This window comes from Harpia harpyja, chromosome 8, assembly GCF_026419915.1.
Source record: "Harpia harpyja isolate bHarHar1 chromosome 8, bHarHar1 primary haplotype, whole genome shotgun sequence".
NCBI lineage: Eukaryota > Metazoa > Chordata > Aves > Accipitriformes > Accipitridae > Harpia > Harpia harpyja.
In genome coordinates, this window is record NC_068947.1 from 46,377,696 (window position 1) to 46,403,350 (window position 25,655).

The 25,655-nt window shown below is 44.3% G+C and overlaps 2 protein-coding genes across 6 annotated transcripts in view; one reads left to right on the forward strand and one right to left on the reverse strand.

Annotated features, from left to right (window-relative positions):
• Nucleotides 1-769: 769 nt before the first annotated feature.
• Nucleotides 770-8,898, reverse strand: LOC128144911 (synaptogenesis protein syg-1-like). Of its 2 annotated transcripts, none has more exons than XM_052794328.1 (4): nucleotides 8,740-8,898; nucleotides 4,524-4,967; nucleotides 1,995-2,135; nucleotides 770-870 (listed from the first exon to the last, which is right to left on the reverse strand). In XM_052794328.1, the coding sequence occupies exons 1-4, from the start codon at nucleotides 8,804-8,806 to the stop codon at nucleotides 866-868; spliced, it is 657 nt and encodes a 218-aa protein (XP_052650288.1). In that variant the 5' UTR covers nucleotides 8,807-8,898; the 3' UTR covers nucleotides 770-865. The 2 variants fall into 2 exon arrangements, with proteins under 2 accessions (XP_052650288.1, XP_052650287.1); XM_052794327.1 differs by having other exon boundaries at nucleotides 771-875.
• Nucleotides 8,899-12,181: 3,283 nt separating this feature from the next.
• The window catches only part of GRAMD1C (GRAM domain containing 1C), a 55,504-nt gene continuing 42,030 nt past the window's right edge, over nucleotides 12,182-25,655 (forward strand). For 2 of the 4 annotated variants that reach the window (XM_052794313.1, XM_052794314.1), the window contains exons 1-2: nucleotides 12,182-12,292; nucleotides 13,860-13,988. In XM_052794313.1, the coding sequence (XP_052650273.1) occupies nucleotides 12,218-12,292; nucleotides 13,860-13,988 (204 nt within the window). In that variant the 5' untranslated portion in view covers nucleotides 12,182-12,217. The other 2 variants (XM_052794315.1, XM_052794317.1) reach the window with 2 other exon arrangements.

A 25,655-nucleotide genomic window follows, 5' to 3' on the forward strand; every position in this document is an offset into this window, starting at 1 on the left:
CGTTTCTGACTTCTACTTGCTAGTAGGTGCGCCCACACATTGCAAAAGAACATATCCCTTGCCCGCTACACATGCTTCAGAGCTGATATGCTGTTCTCCCATACACACAAAAGATGGTCTCCTATATTGGCATAACCCCCGCTCACTGACCATCTGAGAATCAATTATTGCCATGTCAGGAAACAGGAGCTATCAAGAACATTAGTTACGTCAAGCTAATCTTTCATCACTCCTTTTATTTTAAGGGTATTAGAGGCTTATATTGAAACACTACGTTTCCTTCTGGCAAAAGTAAACCAAAATCCCATTCTTTCAGCCAGGGATAACTATGTTCAAGTGGTCCTTCTTTGCCTCTTTGGTGCAAGCCTGTAAACTGGAGGAAGCCAACGGGGCAAGAGCCTCTATACCGAGAGGCGCAGACAGTCGGGAGCCATGGTTGCACCCCCAGAAGCAACGCGTTCGATTTCCTCAGGTAGGTGTTAGCAGCTGGGGGGGCCTGGGTATGTCAGGCTCCTTCTATCTTTAAAATAAGAATAATGGCAGGGAAAGACCCAAGATACCTCATCAGAGTCTAGGTTCGGAGATATGTGGCCAAAATAAGTGGGGTTTTGGCAGGTGATAATACAAATTTCTTCACAAAAGGCTGTTTTGCTCCTTGCTGCAGGGGGATGCTGAATATGCCACTGTGGCTGTCAAAGCTGCAGGAAAAAGAAACAGACTAACAAAAATAAAAATGCCAAAGACAACATGTACTGAGGCAAAGGCTTTTATTCCATCTAGAGCTCCATTTTTTGGCTTACAGGGCCTCAGAAGTTGTTCCACCTGTAGGCTTTGCATCTTCCAGTGACTCCTGTAATGCTGCACCTCAACCTACACTGAGCAAGAAGGAAAGGAGAGAGAGCGAGTGAGCGATGCAGAGTCAGTACAGCGCAATAAACTCTTCCAAGGCCATCTGGCAAGTAAAGAAGTCCCGAACTCTGTTCATGCAGAGGGTTTGCAAAGGGATGATGATGCTGTGTGGGCAGCATCAGTCTAAGGGTGCGGGTGAGCTTCTCAGCAAGGGCTGGAAGACCTTTCCCGGTAAGGGAGGCATTGCCTCTGGCCGTGTCCCTGTCCCCGCCGGGCTGGCCATCGGGTGGCGGCAGCGCTCCAGTGAATGGCAAGAGCAGCTCTTCCTTCTTTTTTTTTTTTTTCAGCAGGCCGAGCAAGATTTTCGAGTGCCGGGAGAAGAGGTGCAAATCACACACACGGCTCCCCACTGAAAGCAAGAAGTCAGCCGAGCTCGGTCTGAAACACAGACCACATCTTGGGTTGTGCAAAATGGGAGCTCAGCTTGTTTCAAAATGCAGCCTTCGGTGTCAGTCTACTCTAATTAGACCAGCTGACAGTGCTGGAAAAAACAGGCAAGCTTTCAGGTACCTCAGCCTCTTCTCGGGTCATTTCTTTGGCTCATGTGCAACGAAAAGGTCTAGTTTTCCCAACCTGATCTAATAAAAGATATTACTGGGCTTTACGCACCACACTTAACACAAACACCTAGGCCATCATAGGCTTTCTGTACACAAGTGTTAAAAGAATAGAGAAGTAAGCATGTAGTTGGTGGGAGGAAGAAACATCCTTCAGCATAAACCTAAAAGAACCGAAGGAGACCCAGGACTTCATTAAAAGAAGCAGCAGCATCTCATTGAACAAATCCTTGCCAAAAGTGGCAGTTAAAGAAGATCCCATTGTTTTGTTTATAGGTAACTCATTAGGCCCATGCATGTAGCTCTACTCAACAAAAACAAAGAACTATTTGAAAAAGAGATGAAATATAGAGTCAGCCCTGTTAGAGTTTCGTCCACACTGCTTATTTCTGGAACCAGATCTCGTGTCTGACCAGAGGTAAGTAAATGGCTAATTCCTCCTTAAGTTAAAAAAAGGTACCTTTGGAAATAGGCGACTGAGTTCATGTTTCTAGCAAGGGATTCCAGGTTTTGGTTTGTGTTCCTTACCTTGGCGAGAGCCTTGTCTCATGCAGAGGACGCACCTCCTCAGCTGCGGGGTTAAAACAATGATCAGAACCACTACACCTCCGATACCAGCCGCCACAACGCCAATGATAGTTCCAATGGATTCTTCTATACCAAACAAGCCTGGGGGAGAAGGGAAGGTAGAGAGGAACAAAAGATGTCATCCAGGCAAGCACATGCATTGCAGCCAGCATGTTTTCTACAGTGACTGCAGAGGAAGCTACTTACTACAATATCAGTTAGGCTAATGTCTTGTCTGATATGAAATCATAGGCTTCTACAAGGGAGAGAGTGTATTGCACTACAGAGCTATTGATTTTTTTCATTCCTGTGTAGGAAGCTGCTACACTTTCTGGGGATTTAGAAATAGGACAGCCCCGTCTCCCTAGCAATCTCCCTTAACAGCTGGATGCTATGGGATGGCAAAAGATGCTGCTGCCTGAATTAATGGGACTCATGCTTGTTCGCTTTATTTTCAAATGGAAAAAAATACTCTGATCATTTTGAGAAAGTCAGCAGTCTCCCTGTCTACCTCCAAAGGAGACAGCACCAGAGGGTGGGCAGAGCTCCACTGAAGCCCTTTCTTTGATTTGTTGCTCTCTGGGACTGTTGCATGGCAGAGATGGGATGATCCCATTTTTTTTGAGATAAGAGCACGTTGGCATTCTGGCTTTATTATTTGTTGGAACTGAAGGATGATTCAGGAAGAACCTTTGGTCAGGTGAGCACAGTACGATGGACTGTTACAAGGGTTGTGGGATGCAGCGTGGAGAGCATCTGCCCTGGAGCTTAGTGTCTGCCAGAGCAGGAATGTCTCTTTAGAAAGAGGGAAACTGGCTGGGCAATGGCACACAACTGATCTGATCAGATTTTAAGTGATTGCCTCATGCTTATTTTGCCATGTGACTCACCCAGGAAAGGTAATAAAAGATCGATTAAAAGCCTTCCAGTTTTATCTACAGTTGCAGTCCAATCAGGCATTCACTACATATATCTACGTGATTATATTTAAGCTTCACTAGAAAATTTGGATGGTTTTGCTACCATGTTGACACACAGATTTCCAAGCATCGGACCACGTGTTCACAGGAGCAGCCATTATTCTATGCTACCTAGTTGAATGGATGGACAGTGAGGTTTACTACAGCTGTGCTCATCAGTAAATAACCCACTCCCTTCTCTCACATAAAGGGAAGTATCCTGTAGTTTAAATCCATTTGTGGGGCTGCTCTTTTCATCAGGAAAGTAAGGCCAATGAAGGTGCTGTAGAACCATTACTTACTTTACTTCAAAATATATGTCATTTGTTGCCTGTAATGGACAAGTTAACAGAGTCAGCTAATTTCTCCTTTTAATTTCAGATAAGTTTTTAGACAGTCTGGATTTGTGGCACATAACATTTCTTTATGAGTTATATTTCTCATATTCTCTTGTCCCTTTAATTCAGTCATAGTGCAAAAATTATATATTTCATCTTCTCTGGAACACAGAAAGGCAATTACACTGGCCAGAGTGCAGACGTTGCAGGAGTAACCTGCGCTACTGAGACTATGAGGTCAAGCCAACGGGACACCTCATTAGACACATGACCAAGCCCTTGCAGGGGGCACAGTTTTCTTGCCTTGTTAGTGCTACAGTTTAAACTGAGTAGTTTTATAAAAATTAGTAATGGAAGAACTCAGGCTCAAAAGGGCAAAGGCTTAGTGAATCTTGGTGAGCTAGAAGCTTTGGTAATGAATCGGGGGAAACGGCAGTTGCATAATTTAGTCTTGACACAGAAGGTGCTATTTTTTGTTAATTAGATAATAAGATGATAAACCTTCTGATGTGTTGATTTGTTGGGACTGGAATGTGTTTAGCCTACATAAAAAGGAAAGCTGCTTTGGCATTTCCAGCTGATAAAGGCAAAGCAAGTTATCTCCTTACTTAATATGCCTAGTGTCTATTTGTGAAGCTAAGAAAACATAGCATGGCACTTTCAATGCTACTTTGATTTTAATGTGAAGTTAAGCAGAAATGGTATAACGTGATCCTCATGTTTATTGTGGGATTACTTATGTCATCCAGAGTTAAGGAATGAATATGCAAGTTACTGGGTTGGAGAGAAATAATGTCAAAAAAAAGGAGTTTGTAGCTGTTCCCTGAGGTGGTATCTTGACACCTGCCATTCATGGGGGTTCTGACAAACAGAGCTGTGAGTACAAGAGAACTTGCCTGACTCTTTCATTCTTGGCACTGACTTTGATTTCAGTGATAAAATTATTCCTTCTTTTTTTGGTTGTAAATGCCCCTCCTTACAATAATACCTGTGAGACTGCTTATAGAGGCAAGCCAGTCAAAATTAGCTGGCCTAATGAAAATAATGAGAAATGCTATAGAGCTATTACACTCCATGACACTAGGCCCTAACTGCTAGAGGCCAAACAGGCCAACTTCACCCTATCTGCAAGCACGTAGACCAGATTTGGAAGGGAAAGAGGGCGAAAAGAAGTAAATAACATCAAATATTACCCAGAGCCCTCCTGATCCTGAGCTTTGTGCCATCTCCTGTCACCACCTTCCCGTCTGGAAGTGTAACCTCACAGAAATAAATACCGTGGTCACTGGTTGTCACATTTAGGATCACCAGGGAGGCATCCCCTTGGGACAAGTCTCCACTCATGAAAACCCTGGAGTTATTTGGCAAGATGATCACGTTGTTTTCTAGCAGGTCCATCTGTCCCTTTTCATCTTCTTTGTACCACTTCACCATTAGGTCAGCCAGGAAGGGACGTTGTGGACTGTGAAAGCGACAATTTAAGACCACAGTTTCACCCTCTTTGGCTTTTTCCTTGGCTGGTGTTTGAGTCACCAAAAGGTGCCATGTCTCAGGTGTTGTCAACAACGAGGGCCGTGCTGTTACGTGAGTTACAGCTGCATTCTCCTTGCTTGCACTTCCATCACTAACACCGACATCTGTACCAGGAAAGAGAAAGAAGAGTAGAGTTGAGGGTGGTAGGATGATAAACCTTCCAGCTGCTCCTGACCTCTAACCACCATAAAGAATGGCTCCTGGAATTAGAACTTGAGGGTAGTCACTATTAAGACGATAGGGATTTTTTTTCCCAGTTCCTGCTTAGATTACGTTCGTGTGCACAAACAGGTCTTTTCCTGATCCTCAGTTCCTTTCTACTGCCATACTAGAGGAAGAGTAATGCCATTGTCCAATGGCTTTGGGTGAAGTTTAAAGTCCATTCAGCCACATTTCCACCTGGAACACTAACCTCTTTCTTCCCGCCCAAAAAAATCTTGGAGCCTGATGTTCCTGCCTCAACTGCTTTTGAGGCAAAGCAAAAAATGCATGTACACTTACACAGAGGCAGCTCTGTTCTGACAAGTACAGTGAATATGCGTGCATCCTAATGCAACTGCCTGCATCCCAAAACATAATGTGAGCTTCTTAGAAGTTCTGGCACGCATTTCTAGTTTCAGGATAGGAAATCTTGAAATTATGGGATGAATCTCCATTGCAAGAGACTGAACCCCCAGCAGATCCTATCAGCGACCTGGGGGGCAGCACCTTGGCATTCTGCAGGTGTTAATACTGAGGGTGAGATCTATTCTCTGTGAAGGGACCCCATTGTCCTGCTACCTTTTGTTAGAAAAATATGGGCACATGCCTGTAGTAGAGACTTAAACCTGCCTTCTCTCACTCAGCTGCTAATCATAGTATCAAACAGCCTTGAGCTAAGAGTATTGTGAGTAGATCTCATTTCTGGAAACAAGCCTGAGCTCAGAAGTTGAGAGGAATAGTTGCTGTCTCAAAAAGAGGGAAAACCAAACTCTTAAGCCAACAGCTGTCGCCAAGAAGGAGTTCAGACCAATTTTTGGAACAGTTTATTCTGTTGTTTTACTTTCCTCAAGTGAAATAGTCTCCCTTCGTACTAGTCAGTGCCCTCTCAAGGACTGCAGACAATTCCACAGTGAAGGTCTTGATTTTCCATTGTCTTGAGTCTTTCATTGCCATCCAAAGGGTGTGAAACGCTATTGTCTGGGTCTGGTATGACAATGACAATAGCCTCTCTATGCTCAGGGACAAATGTCTCAAGGCAATGGAAAACCAAACCCCTTGATGATCAGTTTGAGAGTTACTTGAATGGCTCCTCCAGGCATGCTTCTACACAAAATCACAGTTGTATTCATAGTTATTATTATTTATGGCTCGTATGGGAGTAGCACTGACAATTTCTGTCGGACAGCAGGGCTCTGTTGTTCTAGGTGCCTTATAAAAGGATGGGGTATAGAGCTTACAGTTTAAATATCAGAGAAGAGAGAACTCATGGATGCAAAAATATAGAAAATATAAGCTGGCTATGAAACTAGGCGACAACAAAGCATGTGAAAAACCTTCAGAGCTGTTTGGTGCTCTGTGCTTTTACCTCAAAGTGAAAATTTTGGCCTTGTAACTGGAACACCAATCCACAGGAATTGGATGCCTGAGAATTAGGTACCCAAATATTATTGTAGTTTTGGATCCAGCCCCCTAAAATGAGTAGTCCTTATTAAAGATACTGGATGAGATATTATCCTCGTGTTCACACATAATCTTACCAATGAGCCCACTGGAGCTTCTCGGGGGAATCTGAGGTCCAGATTTTCCCTTTCCAGCTAGATAACAGTGTATCAGTGCAGCAGTCATAAAAGTTGAAGTATCTGGACAAGGTACTTTGACGAAGTACAAAGTATAGTTGAAATACTTGACAAAGCTGATGGTAGCTTGACATATTACAGTCTTTGTGTATCAAATATTCTGATGTGATCTATTTGGTTACTTGTTAAGAGTTAATTTGAGCAGTTTCATCATGAGTACTCTTTTAAAAATCTCTGTTCATTAACCATTATCTCCACTGGATACTGCTGCTTTAGCTAAAGCAGTATGTGCTACTGCTACCTTTTTTTCAAGGGATGGCCACAGAATTTCTCCACTACAAGTGTTCCAGCCTTACCACATGTACCCCCTGCAACACAATCATAATTTTTATTCCTTTTAGTGATATAAAAGGTATCATTTTTACACAGCCACTTAGTGGCATAGAGAACATAACTGAGCAGGAACAATGTGCTTTGATGTTGCCTCTGTTCGTCATAAGTTTTATTTGCACCTCCTATCATGAAATAACTGGCCTTGTCATCTGTGTTATCCCACATCTTGGATTCAGTACAAATCATGTAACTTAAAGCTAATTAGGAAAATCAAAACACAAGAGCAGTAGGCTGTATTGTTTCACCCCAGCTCTGTTTGGAGGTTTCACTGAGAATGCCACAGCACAGCCTTTATTTTTCTTTTTCTTTCTTTCTTCCTTTCTTTCTTTTTCATTCTTTCTTTTTCTTTTGTAAGGCTGCAAAACTGGAACATACTAGTTCACTTGTATTCAAATACACAATGCCCTTATCATATTGGCATCTGGGAGCATACCATGCCAAATGCCTTGTTGACTCTGCTTCAAAGCTCTTTTTAAGTCAGCCGCTTAGTTAGCAGAGTGATGTGTAGGTCCCCTGTCATGCGGGTTGTAGAGCTCAGTCCCCAATGGAGAGGAATGCAAGGCTTTTTGGTGAAAGCAATTGAGCTAGACAGACTACAGAGAAATACAGCATGGATGATCTTGTCTTGACCTGGAAAAATGATTAGATGATCTAATAGGTCATTGTCATATGAAGTCGGTAGTTCGCGGCCAGTTTTCAACCATGAGGGGAGAAAGCTCTCTGGGACTTCCTGTAATGTGACGATGTGCTCCTCATTTGCCCGTACTAATAGGGCACCTACTAAGCCATCAGCCTCCCCTTTATGTAATCTGCAGGTTGATACTTTCCCATGTAAGGCCATGTCGTTGGCTGTGAATGAGAAATACACAAGGCAGGCTAGAGGAGGTGGGGTGACAGGAGGAAAGAATAAAAGATACCTGTGCTCTCTTCCAGTCCTGGAGCCTCTAACTTACTCTTCGGTGCCTGCAGTAGACCCAAACAGCCCTGCAAGCTTCTTCTGCCAGCTGCCAACAGCACCGGGGACCCAAAATGGTGGGTGGAGGTCAGTGCAAAATTTAACCTTTCTAGTTGAGCCTCCTCTCCTTTGTTCACACTCAATAGGTGGAGGAGAGGTTGAGGGCAAATAGGGATCGATTTCCAACCCACAAAAAAATCCTCTCATGCTGGAATGACTGTCTTTTAGATGGGTTTGTTGGCTTTAGAGCTCAACTTCACACTCAGCTGGTGCCATGAGGGTGCTATACAAGCTGTATCCAGCTCCCAGTTGTCTATGATTAAGTGATCAATGACTGCACATTTCTCATCTTAATTTATATGACTTTTGCCCTGGGCTGAGGTTAGCTTTTGCAAATAGATATGAATAACTACCTTGTAGACAATAACTGGTTGCTAATACATCAGAGAACCAAAATAGAAATGAAGCTTCTAGCAATGATGATACACAGCCTTTCTTCTTGAAAAAGACAGGCAAACATACTCTTTCTGAACATTTCTATTAGCTAAACAGGAATGTATCTATAATAAAAGTATGTTTTAATGCAGTGCACAACACAAGATACAGTTTTCCTGCATCCTGAAGAAGCCCTCAGTGTAAAGTTGCTTTTTGGGGGAAAAAAAAAAAAAAAGAGAGCGAACTTCTCAAGCCAAACTCTAGGAATAAGCTATATTTCTTCTAATTAAGGAAGGTGGTTTAGTTAGTACTCACCCACCAGCAAGAAGAGGAGGAATGAAGATGCTGCAGATCTACAGAGCTTCCCAATGTGCTGGCTCATAGTTGCTGAAGTATATGGCCTCACCGTCTCTCCCTCCGGTAGTACGGGCAAAAAAATATGTCTGTGTTATTGCAACAGGACCTCACATTCTGCCCAGTGAATGTCACACTTTCTAAAGTTACCACAGCTTCGAGCTCACAGTGCTCTGCCTGCTGCCTGGATGACAGCCACATTTGAAGTGACAACAATGAGTTCTGGGGCCTGTTCTGATCTCTCCCTGAGAAGATTCTGAAACTGTTCTGAGAGCAGAGGGAAGATAATCTGTTGGTTTTTGCTTTGGCCTTGTATAAACCAGAACTTTGGGCTGAGTATAGAATATCCAGATACTCAAAAGGAGAACTCTCTTCTGCTGAACGCCTCCTTAGTGGAAGTGAGAAGAGAAAGAGCATTGGCTTGATTTTCTGAGCAGCCGGACTCCCATCATCCTAATTCACCATGAAAGGAAGTTATAGGAATTCAGTATCTTTGTGGCTATATGCACATGGCGTTCATAGGTAAAATGTATTCCCCAAAGTATTTTTTTCCAGTGCAGAACAAATCTTTTTTCACAAAAAATCGATTACTTAAACTCAATTTAAGTAAAACTCATCTATGCCACCTGGGTGGAGGGGAAAACTGCTAAAGCTAAAGCCTATCTGCAAAACTAGCAGGTGTGCTATGGAATGGAAAATCTGGGTTGACACAAAGGTACACACACAGCGCTGCTTTGTGGAAAGAACTCGGGCAGCCCCAAACCCTCACCTGTAGCATCCAGCTCTGCCAGCAGTGCTACCGCTGTACCAAGCATGTGCCACTCTCGCTGGCTGGATGACTCCTTTTCCCTCAGCTATGGGATTAGGGATTACGGCACACCTTTCCAGAAGCCCACTGGCTTTATCTAATGATTTTGCTTATCTTTAGGACTATTCAGATAATGGAATTGTGCTTGAGAATCCAGTAAAGACTCAATTCCACATCTGTTAAAACACAAAGCACAATTCAGCTGCGAGGCATGAGTATTTCTGCTTTTCTTTGTATTTGAAAGCAAAACAGACCCCCCAAAAGCCCCCATCACACCATGAGGAAATCACACTACTGTCATATGGCTTTCTTGAATATGCTTTATTAAATTCTGTGATCTGCATCTTTGCATGTGGCTGCTCCACAATAACTGTTTCAAGAAATTCCACATCTGACTTGCAAAACTCTGCCGACCAAACAATGTCAAGAGGAAGAACCCATTCCTTGAGCGATCACTTGTTGCTCTAGCTTTGGTGTGGTGACACCTGTATCGCTGAAAGCAGGATAGGCTAGAGGGAGTAACGGCTAAAGGAACCTAAAAGGCAAATATTTCTTCTCTGTTTGAAATGGGTTGGGAGAGAGGGAAGACCTGGACTTACCAGGAAGGAATCAGTCCGAAGTAAACTATATATTAAGAAGGGAACTGGGACCAAGTGCAGAGCAACATAGCACTTCAGCAGAAAGCTGGAAGGTAGATTGTGAAGGTCTTCTGAAGGAAGTACTACCATAGTGTTAGTGAGCAAAACCAAAATTATCTATGGAAGGAAAAAGTTAGAGGAGTCAAAACAATCAAGAGTTTGAGAAGGGAATAACCTCTAAAGTCAAAGGCACCTGGCAGATCAAGAGTAACTGGGACCGAGTTACTGGCTTAGAGTACTGGCCATGATTGCATGTCAGAGGAGTCAGCGTGGGAAGATGGAGCTGGACCAAAGGCATTCCAGTGTCTGATTTAAACCCAAGTATTTGGTGTGTTTCTAAAAAAACTTTCAAGTGTGTTGTGATAGACAGACTGCTGTTGTTCCTGCAAATGCTGTTTATGTTCATTTCATCCTGTAATAGCAATTCTCTTGTGAATCCTCCATTAAATAGGACATGCCTGAGCAAAACCATCAGGCCAGCCGGATTTTAACCGAGGGAATACAAAGGGGTTTTAGTGTTGCTGGCAGCCATCAGTTGAACATCAAGCTTCTCCCACTTGGTTAAACCAGTATGATTCAGAGAGCACCTCAGTTTTTGGACAAAAAGAAAAGAAAACTGGTCCCCTGAGTGTTGTTGAGAAACGCCTGAAAAATTTGAGTTTCAGAGGTCCAAAGCAAGAGAGCAAGCAACAAAAATAAAATAAAACACACATTCTTTTTTACACTTTCTTGTAAATTTTGGAGACTCACAGTCGGCAGCGTTAAAGCTGTCCTTTCTGGGCCAAGAGCTGGGAGGGGACGTCAGCCACGGGGACTTCTGGCACCTTTGCTGATGTATCAGCAGGCAGATATCACAGGGCCCGGAGATGTCCCTTCAGGGAGAGCCTCAACCCACTTTCTGGGGAAGTGACGAGAGAAAAGGGACAGCAGAACGAAACAGCGCTGCCACGCCAGGCTGCTCTACTCCTCCTTCCTTTGGCTGCCCACCCATCCCTCTTCATCCTCCGCCAGCCAGCCACCCAGCAAGGCGGAGATCTCTTTTTCACATCACAAGGCTCTTCTTTTCCCTGCGAGGTGACCCGAGGGCACACACCTGCAAGCCACCATGGCTCTGGTCGGGTCCCCTGCTTTGAGGGGCACCCTTGGGTGCTGTCTAACCTGGAGCCCAGCTCTCCAAACCCCTGGGCGCTCACAGCTTGGGCAGCAACCCCCTTGGCGCTGCTCAGCAGCTTTAACAACCGGCGCCTGGGTTTCCTGAGGTGATTCCCCCGCCATTTCCTTCCTTCGTTTCACCTCATCCCCCGCTCAGCCCGCAAGCCGGCCCGCACCGCAGCGGGGCGGCTGGGCAGGCCTCCGCCTGCCCCCCTGCAAACACCCGCGGGCCGTGGCGGCGCGGCCCTGTCCACGCACGCCGGCGGCGGGCCGGGGAAGCGGGCTCTGGCCCTGGACGGCCCCTCAGACCGCGGCTCGTCGCGGCGGCAGCGCTGGCCAGCGGCCGCGCCCGGGTCGCCTCAGGAGGAGGCGGAGGGCGGGCTTTCCTTCCCCTCTCCCCCCCTAGGTGTCCCCCTGGAGCGGCGTCTCGGCGGTATTTTCCGCCGAACACCAACCTCCCCCCCCCTCCGTCAGATTTAGGAACCGCTTTCGCTGCCCGGACGCTGTTGAACCGACTGCCGGGGCTGGGCGCAAGGGGAGGGCGGCGGGGCGCGGGGCTTTCCCTCAGGAGGGAGGCAGCTAAGGCCGCCCCCGACTCCCCGCAGCCAGGAGTTTCTCCTGCTGCAGTCCTCACAAACTTTCCACCGGCTCCGAGGCTTCGTAATTAACCCTTGTGGAAGCCGCGGAGGGGTCTCTGGAGCTGGCCGAGGGAGGGATCAGGGGCGCCGCGGCCCTCTCCGCCCCCCCCCGACGGCTTCCCCTCCTCAGGAGCGGCGCCGCTCGCCCGTGGCAACCGCCTCGGGCCCGTGCCCCGCGGCCCGGCCGGCGCCTGCCCCTTTAAATGGCGGCCGCGGCCCCGCCGTGCGCCCCGCTGAGGCAGTTAGCGGGCGCCGCGCCGCCCTCGTCCCCCTCCATGGTAAGCGCCGCGGTCTGCGCGCTCCCCGCCGGCCCTCGCCCGCCCCTCCGGCGGGCTCCATGCCCCCGGCCGCTGCCCCGCCGCGGCCCGCCGCCCCCCCGGGCGAGCCGCGGCGGCGGGCTGCGCAGGTAGGTGCGGGGCGGGGGTGGGGGTAGGACGGGACGGGAGCCCCGCTCCTTTCTCCCGGGGGACGGGCGGGCCGGGGCCGCGGGGCCGCCCCGGAGGCCCGGCGGTAGGGTGGCCCCCGCGGGCAGCGCTGGGAAGCGCCGCCCGGGGGTGCAGGGCCGCCGTGGTGCCCTCCGCCGCCGCCCGCCTCCCCGAAAGTTTTTTGGGGCGAGGCGGGCGCGGCCGGGGGGTGGCGGCGGGCCCGCGAAAGCGCCGGCGCCGCGGGTCCCCGGTGAGGAGGGGCGGCGAGCGTCCCGCGGGGCTGCCGCGGCCCCCGGAGGGAGGGTCTGGGCTCTCGGGTGGCGAGAGCCGCCTGGGGGAGAGACCCAGCCGCGCCGCGGGGCAGGCGGCCGCGGGGTTGCTGTGGCAGCCGCTTCGCTCCGGCGATGGGGTGGGTCGGGAGCGTCCCTGCCGCGGCAGTAACGGGTCCGTCCGCTCTTCGGGAAGCCGGGGCGGTGAGCAGCAACTGGCGGCGGTTGCGGCGAGTCCGTGTGTTTGCGTGGAGAACCCCCTGCTCTCACGCCACGTACCCGGGGGGTGTCTCTGCGTTCTGCCTCTCCCCCCGCTGTCTTCTCCGGAGCGTACGTACCCCCGGCCCGGGCCCCTGTCTAGGCACGGGCGTGCGTGTGTGCCAGCATCGGTGTGGGTTTGAGTTGTTCTGGGCTGGAAACCCAGCTTCGTGTCTCATCGATGGGTCCAGTAGTACAGGCGGTGTTAGTTATTGGTTACAGCCCTGGACTGGTTTTGTGCCGGTTTGTTAGGTGGCTTGGGACAAGTGTCTTTCTGTGGCTCAGTTTCCCGTCATAAAGTAAAACTGACCTCCCGAGTGAAGAATATTGATATCAAGGGAGAGCGCTACGGAAGAGTGCTTGTATTTATAGTAAGCAATATGAGTAGAACTGTTCGCCTCTGAAGTGTTGCGCTCGTATTTATATACAACAAAACACACAATTTATAGTGTAACTAATATTAAGTATAAATATTTGATGGATTTGTATTCTGATAATATATGTCAGAACTCTGCTACACCTGCGTGACCTTTCTCGAGTTTTGAAAGGTCCCACAGATTCTAGAGACACATTGCATGTTATGCACTGATGTCTCATGTTGATATTATTCTAGCTCTAAATGTCTGTGCAGCTTCAATGTGCAAGTTGAGGGGCTGCTGTGGAAATAAAATACTCTGTTAAAAATGTAAGTAATAATTAAATATAGTATACTCTGGAAAAAATGTAAAATCAATTAAAAGGCTGTCAGTGGGAAGTGTTTCTATGCCACTGGCCTTGGTAAAATTAGCATGTCAAGTTTCATTTAATATATGGTTGTTAAATGGATTAACCATCATCTTATTTCAGTTTTCTCCTCCGTTGTTGAATTACATACCTTGTTTCTTTGTTCACAGGAAGTTCATGAAGTGGATCATGGTCTTATTAGCCAGCTGCTTGCTGATTCAGAGGGCACTCTTAGTTCGTGCACAGAGAAGATGCAGGGTCCTGCTCAGTATAGCTGGAGTTCTGACTGGAGCTTTTGGGTAATGTGTTTTATCTTTCTTCTAATTTGTGCTTTATTTATAAATATAACATAAGTATATTTTAATTTATGTATATGTGTTTATGTACTAGCTTTATATACACGGTTCTCAAGTTGCTTTGTAGTCATGAATTAGTAAAATGTTCTCCACCCATGTAGTGAGGTAGGTAATTTTATCATTATCAGCTTACTTAGGTGTAAGCTGAGACTGAGAGGGGGTGAAGTTGTTTACCTGATGTCGCGTATCAAGTTAGTGACAGGACTTCTGTGCCCAGTCCTGTCTCCCAGTTCCTTGCCTGGTGCATTAACCTATCCAAAGTCTCTTTATGCCTTTAGAAAGACATTGTTGATGCTTTTTAACAGTAAGGGCTGAATTTTGATTCTCAGTGCTGGGTAGTTCTTCTGATGTGCTTTCCTAGTGTCTGTTTTTCGTCAAGTAAACTCATTTGTTTTCCACAAGAGTAAATAAGTTTCCTGTGTTCTGTGTAAAGAATGGGATTTGTGAATAAGAAGGGCAGAATGGAGGGGTTCAATCTTGCTCCTCTCCAGGGAGATGCCCCACTGAAAGTGGAGGGTGTAATAATAAATGCTGTCTTTAATACTCTTATCATGCTTTTGATGGATTTTTTTGTTGTTGTTTGTTTGTTTTTTTGTTTCCCCCCAATGCCATGAGAGAAGGTAAACTTACAGGTGTAGACTTAGAGCGTATGTTTTGCTGTTGGTTTGGTGAATGGGTTGCTGCTGTTAGATGGGGAAGGGGAACACTTGTGTGTGCAGCCACAGGCAGGGCAACACCTGATCTCGTGGGAGACTTAGATTCCCTTCCGCACAGCTCTGACAGTCTGACTCGGGTTCTGTATCAGGTGGCCTCAGTAAATTGGCATGCTTCGTCTCGTGCATAGGAACATCATCTGGACTACCATGTCCTAGTCCTGATGAGGTCATCGTGCTCAGCAGGTGAAAGATTAAGTAACTAGCAAAGACCGTAGGGAATCTGTGGCAGAGCTTCGAGCCCAAATGGGGGATTAGATTTCCCAACTCCTTATTTATAAATCTAGCTTGTATGTCTTCTCATTCCTCCTTTTCAAATTAAGCAGGTGTCCTAATGGTCAGAACATTGATTTTGCATCTCAGGCCCTAGCATAAACTTCCCCCAAAATACATGTGTAGTTTTAAACTGAGCAACAGTAGACTGGAGCCAAAGGAAATGGGACAATCCGAATGAATCCCAGCAGGTTGTAGAATTGTGTTGCTAGAGAGCGAGTACTTGGATCGTTCAGTATTTTCTCCACTGTTCCTACAGCTACAAAGGCGATAAAGGGCCGTTCTGCCTGTGCCCCGCTGTATCTGTACTTGAATCAATAGCAAATCATGCTGCACAGACATTGTAACTGCTAGCTATGCTCTCATGAGATGGCAAATTAGATTGTGTAAACTAACTCTTGATGGTTTGTATACAAATGTTAATGCAGTTGACAGTTTGTGAAGAAGAAACCTGTTTAGGTCTTGGGGTCAGTTTGTTGGACTTGGACTTGCAGTTAGCAGCTCAGTCTTTCCTTGATAAGCTTGGCAATCTAAAATAAAGTCAGTAAAGTATAATATATGAAGAATGTAACTGTGCTATTGGCTTTCCATTTTTAGGTTTGATACACATGCCAGAGATTAGAAGTTTCTTTGAACAGAGCTTTAGGCATGTAAGGTGCAGGGTATTGTGTGTCCTCACAGTGCCACTTTCTGCTTCCTGTAGTAACATGTGCTTGTAACTTCAGGGGAATGGGATTCTTCTGCAGTGGCAGCTGCTAAGAGTGTGAGATGTTGTCCAGTATAGTTAAATGCTTGCCTTCTGTCTATGATTTATACTTCAAGATCTCAGTATTTGTTTGAAGTTAGTGTTTATCTGGTTCTGCAAATATGACCTTGCAGTTAAAACAAAGGAATTGTGTAAATACTTGCCTTTTGTAAGATAGTGCTGTGGCTTGTAACGTTCTAGCCATACCGTTTGTCACTGATTAGTTTTAAAAACCTCTGCCAGTCTGGTTATAGGAGGCTGTGGTACTCATTTTCTCAGCCTCAAGGGGACTGAACTTAGAAGTAGCAAGAGGCAGAAAGTCACAAATTCAAGGCAAAAATTAAGATCTTCTAATTAAAATGTTATGTCATTGGTATATTTCCCTGGTCTTCTAGACAGAAAATGTGTTTTAATAACTTGCATGGTTCATAATCAGCTGCTGACTATATAAACAAATCATTAAAACTCCCTAAATACTGAGTCATAGTAAATGTGTAGGTGATAACAGGGAAGGCAGCTTGTTGCAGTGTGCAAAGCGTGTGTCACTGACATTTGGCAAAGGATGATCTTAGTGTCCTGTGGCAGGTGTGGATTTGTTATGCTCATTCCTGAAGTCAGTAGAACTAAGGAATTGCTACAAGACTAGCCTGCAGTAGCATCCAGGGATCAGCTTTGTTGCCTGGGTTATTTGCTTTGAGAGGCTGCACGTTTCTGACAACTTTGGTTTGCTCCAAGGATTTGTTTCTTCCAAGTATGTACTCTTGTTTCTCTGATGATGGAAACCAAATGTGGATGTTAGAGCCTGACTGGTTTGACTTCAATTTTTCATGGATTTGAGTGGGAGTAGGCAATTGTGCCATGCCTCTAAGTCAGGCCAGGTATCATGAGTGCTCAACAGGTGCTGTGAGCACATGTAATTAGCAGCAAGCTAGGGTTGGGAGCCTCTGGGATCTCTTTCCTGGCTATGGTGAGTGGGGAGAAGGAAGGGTAGCAGAAAAATTAGCAGGGAAGGAAGAAAAGAAGAGAATCCTATTACGCATAATTTTTCCCCATCTCTTAAAAAAAAAAAAAAGTAATACTTTGGATAGCTTTATTGAAAAGTTTTGAGAAAGAATGAATTTTCTGTACAACTGCTGTTTTTAAGGTGGGTGGCTTTTTTTGTGTGGCTTTTTTTTTTTTTTTTTTTGAAGACCATTCCCTGGAGGTGGACAAAGCTAGACTTTTACAGCCTCACTGGTAGAAGAAAAAAGTTTGCTTGCAAACTTCATCTCAGGGCTTACTCTCTTCACTGGAGCCTGTAAAGCTTGCATCTACTTTTGATTAAATAGTTCTAGTCTTGGCAACTGCAAATAGAAATTATGAAAGTCAAAGATGCTTTGGAAATTAAATTACATCTGGAAGCCCTGTCTCAAGATTCTGAATTCACTTTTTATCCTTTTTACACTCTTCATACTGAAATATAATTCAATTTAATATCCTTGGAAGAAGAAACCCATGAAAGTCTTAAGTGTTCTGCTACTGTAATGAAGAAGGTAAAGGTGAATGAGGAAGCTAATGAAAAGGATTCTTGTATCAAGAATGAGGGTGTTCTGAGGACTCTAGTTTCTATTAATAAACAGTCAAAGTTCATATATGTCTACAATAAGAAGAATGCCTGTGGAAAGAAAGAACAAAAAAGTAAGTCCTTCCATTGCAATGAAAAGGTAGGTGGAAAGAGTTGAAATCAAATGAGCATCTCTCAGAAAATTGCTTTTATCTGGGAGGCTTGTTTAAGAATTTGGAAATGTGAGGTGCCACGGAGATGTTGGAAAGAAAATAATAAAAGAGGCTTTAAAAAAGCCAATTTGATTGCAGTGTAATGTCAGTTTAAAGAGTTGGTCAGTGTGAAGGGGTACGACAATAGAAGCAAACAAGTGATACGGTGAAAGTGAAAATAAGCCTTTTATTTTTCATAATACAAGAATAGGTGAAGTTTTACAAGATTTGGAAAAGGATTTTGATTTTTTGCAAACATGGATTCGGTCTCTATGAGAAAGAGCTAGTCTGTGGGAGTGTGTGAGAGTACATATGCCAAGAACACAAACATATATGAGTCAAACCTGCACAGGAGGGATGCAGATACACATTACAATTTGGAAGATACGTTATTGCAGCACAGATACAAGTTGACATACTTTGGGTCCAAGAGTGGTAAGGGTTAGATGAAATATTTCTTGCAGCTACAGTTGTTTGAATGGTCCTTCCACCTTTCTCTGAAGACTTATGTTCACTCTGGGAATGGCTTACTGGGCTTGTTAGATCAGTAACTATGTTTTGGCAGGCTGGTGTTTAAGGCCTTCTGACAGTTGCTTCATCTGTTGTGTTGTGTACTTGGTGTGTTACTTCTTCTGAAGAAAGCTTTTATTTTCATCTGTACCTCCAAATGCTTGGGTTGTGAAAGAGAGACATCCCGGTTTGTGACATTGGAGGAGGATTTTTAGCCTTCTTTTTATTTGCTGGTATGAAGCAGTCTGCTAAGGAGGATGAGAATTGGAGAAATGCTGTAGATCTCAAAAGAGAATAAAAATCTTAAGCACACTTATGCTGTTTTTTTCTGAAATGTCATAACTTTAGTCTAAATAGCTTTTGCTGTACTTGTAGCACTGGTTTGTTGTTTGTTTACCTATCTGGAATCTCTAGGTGCCTTTTTTAGCCCTGTGATAGCACTGATTATACAGAAGCAGCATTTTAAAATGGTAAGAAAAGATAAACCGTTCAGTTCTGACTAGCCCTTGAACATGGCTGATTAGACTAAAGTGTTTTTCTCACTTCTTTTCGCCCTGGGAATCTCTTTATTGCTGTTGAAGCAGCTCCAGACTGAGCACTGGGGTAGATCTGACTGCCATCAAGTTTCAGCCTGTTCTGAAGAAAGACTGGCGATTGGTGCCCTGTCTAAATAAGCTTACCCCAGCTGCAGCAGTGGGAGGTTCTGTATAATATGAATTATTACACACATCTAAAGAATTAGTCTAGAACCTGAAGATTAAGTTTAATAGATCAAGAAGAAAATACTTCAGATTCATGTGATTTACTTTTTTTTTTTTTTTTTTAAGTCACTGGGAGCAAAACCATTGGAAATGCAATATAGTTCAGAAAATCAGCATGGAGTTGGTTGAATGGTGATATCCTTTTAATGAAAGGGCAGTTCATAGCTTGTGGAACGAAGGGTTTAACAGACAACTCTAGGAGATGGAAGTAAGCTCTGGTTTTGGCCTTTGTCGTTTGGTTACAGCTTTGTTGTTCAGCATTTCTGCAAACAAGCAGTGGTGTAGCACTGTCTTTTTCAAGTCTGCTACAGGTAAGCTACTTGCATCCCTTTGGAGGGAAAGAAGATGGGTAAACAAAACTACAGGATGTGATTGTTTGGTGGTACATTTAAGTCATTAGCAGCAACTAGGAGTAGAAAATTCTCCAGGAGATAATTAAAGAAAGAAAGAAAAAAATCAAAATCTGAAATATTTTGTTGAGGTTTAGATGATTTGGGACACATACTTACCTATCCAAAAGCATAAGAGCGTTTTAGACAGGAGTATATGGCTTTTCTGCTGATGACTGCTATGGAAGTTATATCTTATGTCATCCTATGTAGCAGATGGTTATGCACTAGTTGAGTTATGTCAAGATTCCTTGGTGATATTGGCAGCATTTTAGAAATGATGTGGAGTAAGTGTTGGTTTTTTTTTTTTTTTTTTAGGTAGTGCTTTTTTATTGAAGTTGCTTATCGAGTCAGTAAAGCCTACACTTCAGATATTTGTGTATTTATTACCGCAACCCCCTAAAGCCCCTAGGGAAATGACAGATAAAGTCATTCAGGACTTTGGCCTGCTCATATGACCTCTCAGCTTCTCCTTCTGTTTTCTGCTGTGCCTACGCACCAGGACTCAAGATATCGCCCCTTGTTCAGAATGAGTGGAGGTATGTGATCGTGAATGATGGTGTGTATGTAGCTCTGATCAGCTTGTACTGATATACATGTTTCCCAATAGCTGACCCTTTGCATTCCATTTTAATATAAAATTGAAGAAAATTTATGTGTGGTCTCTCTTTGCTGGGAATGGTTCAGTCAGATCTGGTAACAGCTTTTAATACAGAAATGACTAAGAGTAGAATCTGCATTTGGTTTCTAAGATAGAAAAAGATCAAATTAGATATTTCATAGGAAAAATTTGAGGCAATTGCTTGGTGAGTGCTATTTTCCATGTAATTTCAAGTGCAGTAGGGCTACTGGCAGGCTTAATGAGATGACCAGTCTAATTTATACCAAAACAGTTCATGTAATTGGCTACAGTCACTAGTGCATTAACTATGTAACTACCGTTGTAGTTTGTTTAATATGCTCCTTCAGGTTTTCACCACAGTCCTGATCCAAAGTATTTATGTATCCTTCTATGAGTTGCTGAAAAGTAAATGAGACCAAGAGCAATTACTACCAAGAGGGTTGTTTGTTTTCTTCATGACCTTTTTTCCTGACCAATATTTGGGGACTGTTACTAAACTTAAATACAGATCAGATGCCAGAGTCCAGTTCTGGCAAAGGAAGGAGGGAAAAGTGCAACTGAGGTATGCCATTCTTTTGCTTCTGTATTTGGCTACTTTTGTATTAAGTAATCTTGATGGCACTTTGTTGCAGGTAAGGAAGACAAGAGTTCAGAAGTAAAGTCTTATAATTACTTTATTGTATGAGGTCCCCCCCCCCCAATCTGTTTTTTTTTCACTATTTGTTAAATGGATCAAGTAAGTCCAAAGATGAGCAGTCTGAATTTTTTTTCATTTCTTAGGCAGCCTGCAGTGAAAGATCAGGTGAAGGAACAGATGTTCTTAACAAATAACATTGGCTAATTGTTTCACATACATGCTGTAGGAAGAAATATGAGTCAGGTGAAACTGCTGGTCTGAAAAGAATGTATTTTTTTAACCAAAAGGAAATCATCTTGACTGAGCTTTTAATTGCCATTGCATCATATTAGTACACTTCTGGCTGTTGAAGCCTGGACAGTGTAGTTACAGGACTCAAACTGGGGAGCAGACAAATTGAGCTAAAGGATAACTTTGTGCTGGGAGGGTGACAAACTTGCTTCAGTTAATGTTAGAATAGTAACTGCAGAGTTCATACAAACACACTTGGTTTATTTGTATTAAGTTTGTTTTAGAACTTGATGTATCATGGGGTTTTTTGTTGTTTTTTTTTGTTGTTTGGGTTTTTTTTTTTTGTTAAATCCTCCTGCAGTAGATGAAATTAGTAAAAGAAAACAAAAACGTTGCTTGAATGCTGCATCTTTGAAGTCAGGAAAGTAGGTACAAATCCACAATTTTTCCTTAAAATGAAAAGGAGCTAGGCACTTAAGACCCTTGTGGACTTGGCTAGTGCTAGTGTCTTGGGGAGGCAGCATGAAACCTGGTCTCTGGCAGAGGCATTATAGGCATAATTTTACTACCACGTCCAAAGAACATATTGACAGCTATGGACGGTATTGATGAGAATGCTGAGTAAATCTGAGATTGGAGCGTCTTGTTTCCTGGAAGCTAAAAGCATCTTAGCTTCCAATTCAGAGTTGGGGAAGATGTTTGTCAATGGAAGTGTCCAAGTCTCTTGAACTTTTTGCTCAACCTTCTTATTTAAAATTTAAATCATAGAATCATTTAGGTTGGAAAAGACCTTCAAGATCATCGAGTCCAACCATCAACCATGCCCACTAAACCATGTCCTGAAGTACCCTGTCTACTCGCTTTTTGAATACCTCCAGGGATGTTTCCAAACTCCGAGGTACTTGGTAGCAGTTGTATAAACAATTATATTTGAAATTATCAGCCTTATTGCTAACTGCAAACGTGTTTAGTCAGCTGAAGATGGCACTATCTTTTAAACAGGAAATGTACTTATCACTTTATGCTCATGCTACTTCTGAGGCCTGAGTCATACTGGTACCCAGGCTTTGGTGGGCCTTTTTGAGATCACTTTGAGTCTTCTTACTGTCTTTCTGATGGAAAGAAATTGCCAATGAATATTTTTCTGTATAGATTTGCCTCCCAATGTCTTGCTGCTCTTCCAGCACACAGAGATTCCCTGTGATGTATCTGAGCTTTGCTTTGGGAAGGCAGAAGAGTTGCCTTGTTTTTCTGGTGAAACCAGTTCCTGCTATTTACATATGAAGCTGATCTTGACAACAGAACTGTGGGCCATCTAAAGTGCCACCACCCAGCTAGGTGCACAAACACAACTGCTTTAGCCTAGTGAGCAGCTGTAGCTGGCAAAATGACTGTAAATATAGCCCCATTGTGTTCAATTATCTTTTCCTTTCAGGCATTCAGACTTAAATCTGATTATACCAGTGATTAAAATGCCTTGAATTGCATTTTTCTGTTTCTTCTCTCAGCTTCCTCAGTAGGGCTGTGCTAGGAGAGGGATCTCTCTTCCCTGCTGTTGAGTCATTAGCTCTACATTCAGCCAAGTGCCCAAGGGGATCTGACTTGTAGGAGGCTGGGCCTTCAGTGGGTGAGGTGGATGCACCAGAGAGACACCTGCCTCTTCTCCTATAGCTCTGAAACCCTATGTGTGTTGTGATAGCTTCCAGGGATGCAGTCTTGCAGCTGGGGATGGGTGGGTGGTGCCATGCAGCAAAGAGGGACTCCACAGCCCCTCACTGCTGTAGTGGCTCGTGGTCTGTACAGGGTGAAGCTCCTATGCAGCCTGCTGTTTTCTCTGTAGTTCCCCTCACTTCCAGAATAACTTCCTACACAAATGGCAGTCAGAGCCTGACTTCATGTAGTTACTTGCAGAAATGCAGCGGACAGGTCCTAGGTAAGGCAGAGGGAGAGGGACAGACAGCACAAAGAAAGCAGAATAGATGTATGCCTTCTGTTCCCCTTTCAGAGCAGTTGGAAGGATCTGGTGGGCATGCAAAGCCCTATATCCTTTGCCTCAAAGTGTCTGCTCCGTGCTTACAAAGAGCCGAGCTCTGGGCAGCTGACGGAGGGGTGGGTGGTAGTGTACTCGTTTTGGGAGCTTGGGGTGTGCATGAAGCATGCCCTGATCTCCTCCCTGTCTGCCCTGGAGCTCAGACTGAGGAGGACTGTTAGCAAGGGCTTGACTTACAACGCGGGCAATGGCCAAGTCTTGTGTGAGAGTAGATTTGGGTCCATGCTGAGTTACCGGGTGTAGATGTACTCTATCTTTAAGACTGGTGCATGGGCTGTAGCCTTCAGTGCTGCAGAGAGGAGGAGCAGTGGGTATTGGGTGCTCCTTTCCAAGCTGGTGTTTCCCTGGTGATGGTACTTTCCTCTGCTGTCCCTTTGGGGACTTTGGTGAACTTGAAATGACCTATGCTACTGCAGTCTGCCTCCCCAAATCCGTTTAGACGATAGTGATTTTTAGTTGGAACTGGGCAGCTCTACGCAAGCCACCCCCCCACTTAAGTTTTCTTTGACCACTTGCTGCAGCATTTGTGTGCGTGTTCTGCAAGGTTAGTGTGTTCCAGCCTGTTTTCCAAGCTGGCGTGCAAGCAGAGGCTGGCAGAACGCTAGCTAGCTCTGCTGGATGGTGTCCAGCACCGGCTCTGAGCAAGTGGGTGAGAGAGGGGGGAGCCGTAGAGGCTGCCTGAGTGCTGGCCAGGGATTTGCATGGGTTGGAACAGGCTGCAGGCAGCTAGAGGAGGAGGAGGTATATGTAGGGGGTGTGTGTCTTCTGACTTTGAGTTAGCTTCATGCCTCAGTCAGTTTTATTTCTGAAATGGAGCATATGCTTTGCTCCTCACTGTACGTGTCAAACTTTAGATTTTATATCCAAATCGGAGTTGTTACAAAAGTACATTGGCTTTACCATTTTAAAATACTTTAGAATGCTTATTTGCAGGAAGAAACTACTGAATGCTACAAAGTAGTTGCTTCAGAATAAGCAGAGGATATTCTCAATCCAAACTATATATATTTTTTTTTTCCAGGGAAAAGTCTATAATACTACTAATGACAAGAGGCTTTCTTACCAATGGTAAGAAGGTTATCAGCTTGTTTCTCAAGGACCTTGTTGGAATAGCTTCAGCTGAACCCTATTTCAATGAAATGTAATGGCTTGTGAAATTGAGCTAATTCCAGTGGGATCTGAAGGAGAAACTTGGGAGAGTTCCTCATATGTTCTAAACTGAAATACTTTGTTACAAAATTTTTCCAGATCTTTTCTACTGCTTTTTCTAAAGAACTTTATGTTGTACAACCAGTTAAACCAGATTTTTTTTTTTTAAAGTTCTCCAAACAAATACCTCTACATCTTGAAACTCTTAAAATATTAAGTCTTTCAGTTTTCTTTCTGCTTGGGAAGGAAGCCACATGTCAGGTCAATGATGGCTTGATGAGACTGATGTCCACAGTGGAGCTGGTAAGGGCTCAACTACTGGTGAGGTGCTGTGGGGCACAGTGCTTTTGATGTACTAGATCCAGTCTTTAAAATAAATAGGAGCAGTCTCTCTTTCGGAATTACGTAATTCAGTCAGTTTCTTGACACTGGGTGTCAAATACTTTGTAAGTGGGCATCCAATATTTCAGAAGCTCTCCATAATGAAATAGTTCTGAGGAGTTTCTTCCTACATGGATTTTTGGAAGCTACTGGTGTTAGTGCTAAATAATAGTCTGTCTAACATTTTTAGCGTGCCTGCCCATGCATCTGTGAGAACTAGTTAATAGTAACACTCATTTTAAGGGGACTAGGGACTCTGTCTTTAGCCTTGTTTATGGGATCTCATAGGATTTAAAAAAAAAAAACCAAACAAACACAAAACCCCCAAGCAAACAAACAAAACCCTAGAAAATACAGTAGCTTGAGTAATTGCTCATGACCTGTATTCTAATATCCCTTCCTTGAAATTTTACATGTTGTATTTCCAACAGAAGACAGACATAGGTGCACCAAAACTCTTACTGGATGCTGCTCTGTCTGTACACAGATGCCACTGAAGGAGAACTGCCATTGGTTTGTTTCATGCTCAGTCACTAAGAAATGTTAAAATCTGTTTCTCCTTCAGCCTCTGCAAATAAGAGGGGGGCTGGGCCACAGAAGGGGATGTAATGACCCTAGTACATAGCCCTGTGCCTGCCAGTGGCCCACTGGAAGAGTGCCCTGTGCTTATGAGACTCCCCTCTCCAGAGAAGTTAAGAGTGAATGAAGAAGAGCATATAATGAATGTAAGTAAAATAGTCCTGGCTCCCTAAACTCTTCCCCCTCCCACTGTGGCTATGAGCTTGTTTCCATTTCCTTGAGAGCATGGGAACTCTTAGAAAGCAGGCTCCTAGGGAATACAATGGCTGAGCCAACGCTGGCAACAGTTGCTTGGTTTTTTTTGTTTTGGTTTTTTTTTTTGTTGACATGCCTCATATTACCTATGAATTAAATAGAACTGTGTGGATAATCAGGTGTGATCAAATAGCTCCTTATTTAAAAAAAATGAAAGTGGACACTCTGTACACATCCAGTCCCAAAGTGCACAGTGTACTGTACATAGCACAGTAACTCACCCTAAGTAAGGTGGTGTTACTCTTCAGGTCCTGTGAGTGCTTCTTGCCCTGTGCACGTTTAATGTTTTTGTGCTTCAAGAGAGAGAAAAGAACAGTAAGTTACTGCTAGTAAAGTTTATGAGTACTCAATAATTGAAAGTTATTTCTAACCCAAAATTTTTCTGTGATTCTGTCAAGGAATGGTTAGTGAAAATAGATCACCGTAACAGAGTGGATCTGGGCTGTTTGCTTGTGACAGGGTAAACAGAACAAGTCTGACACTTTCAAAATATATCCTTGTGCTTGTTTTCAGAAGAAATGGAAAAATGTGCCCTAGAACTGTGAAAAGATAAGGGAGAC

What these genes read in the sequence shown, in the direction of transcription:
- LOC128144911 (XM_052794328.1), bottom strand. Translation starts at nt 8,806, where the DNA reads ATGAGCCAGCACATTGGGAAGCTCTGTAGATCTGCAGCATCTTCATTC. An exon ending in CCTCCTCTTCTTGCTGGTGG is followed by an intron (nt 4,968 to 8,739) that starts GTGAGTACTAAC and finishes TTCCTGGTACAG; the next exon opens with ATGTCGGTGTTAGTGATGGA. An exon ending in CAGGATCAGGAGGGCTCTGG is followed by an intron (nt 2,136 to 4,523) that starts GTAATATTTGAT and finishes CTTCTCCCCCAG; the next exon opens with GCTTGTTTGGTATAGAAGAA.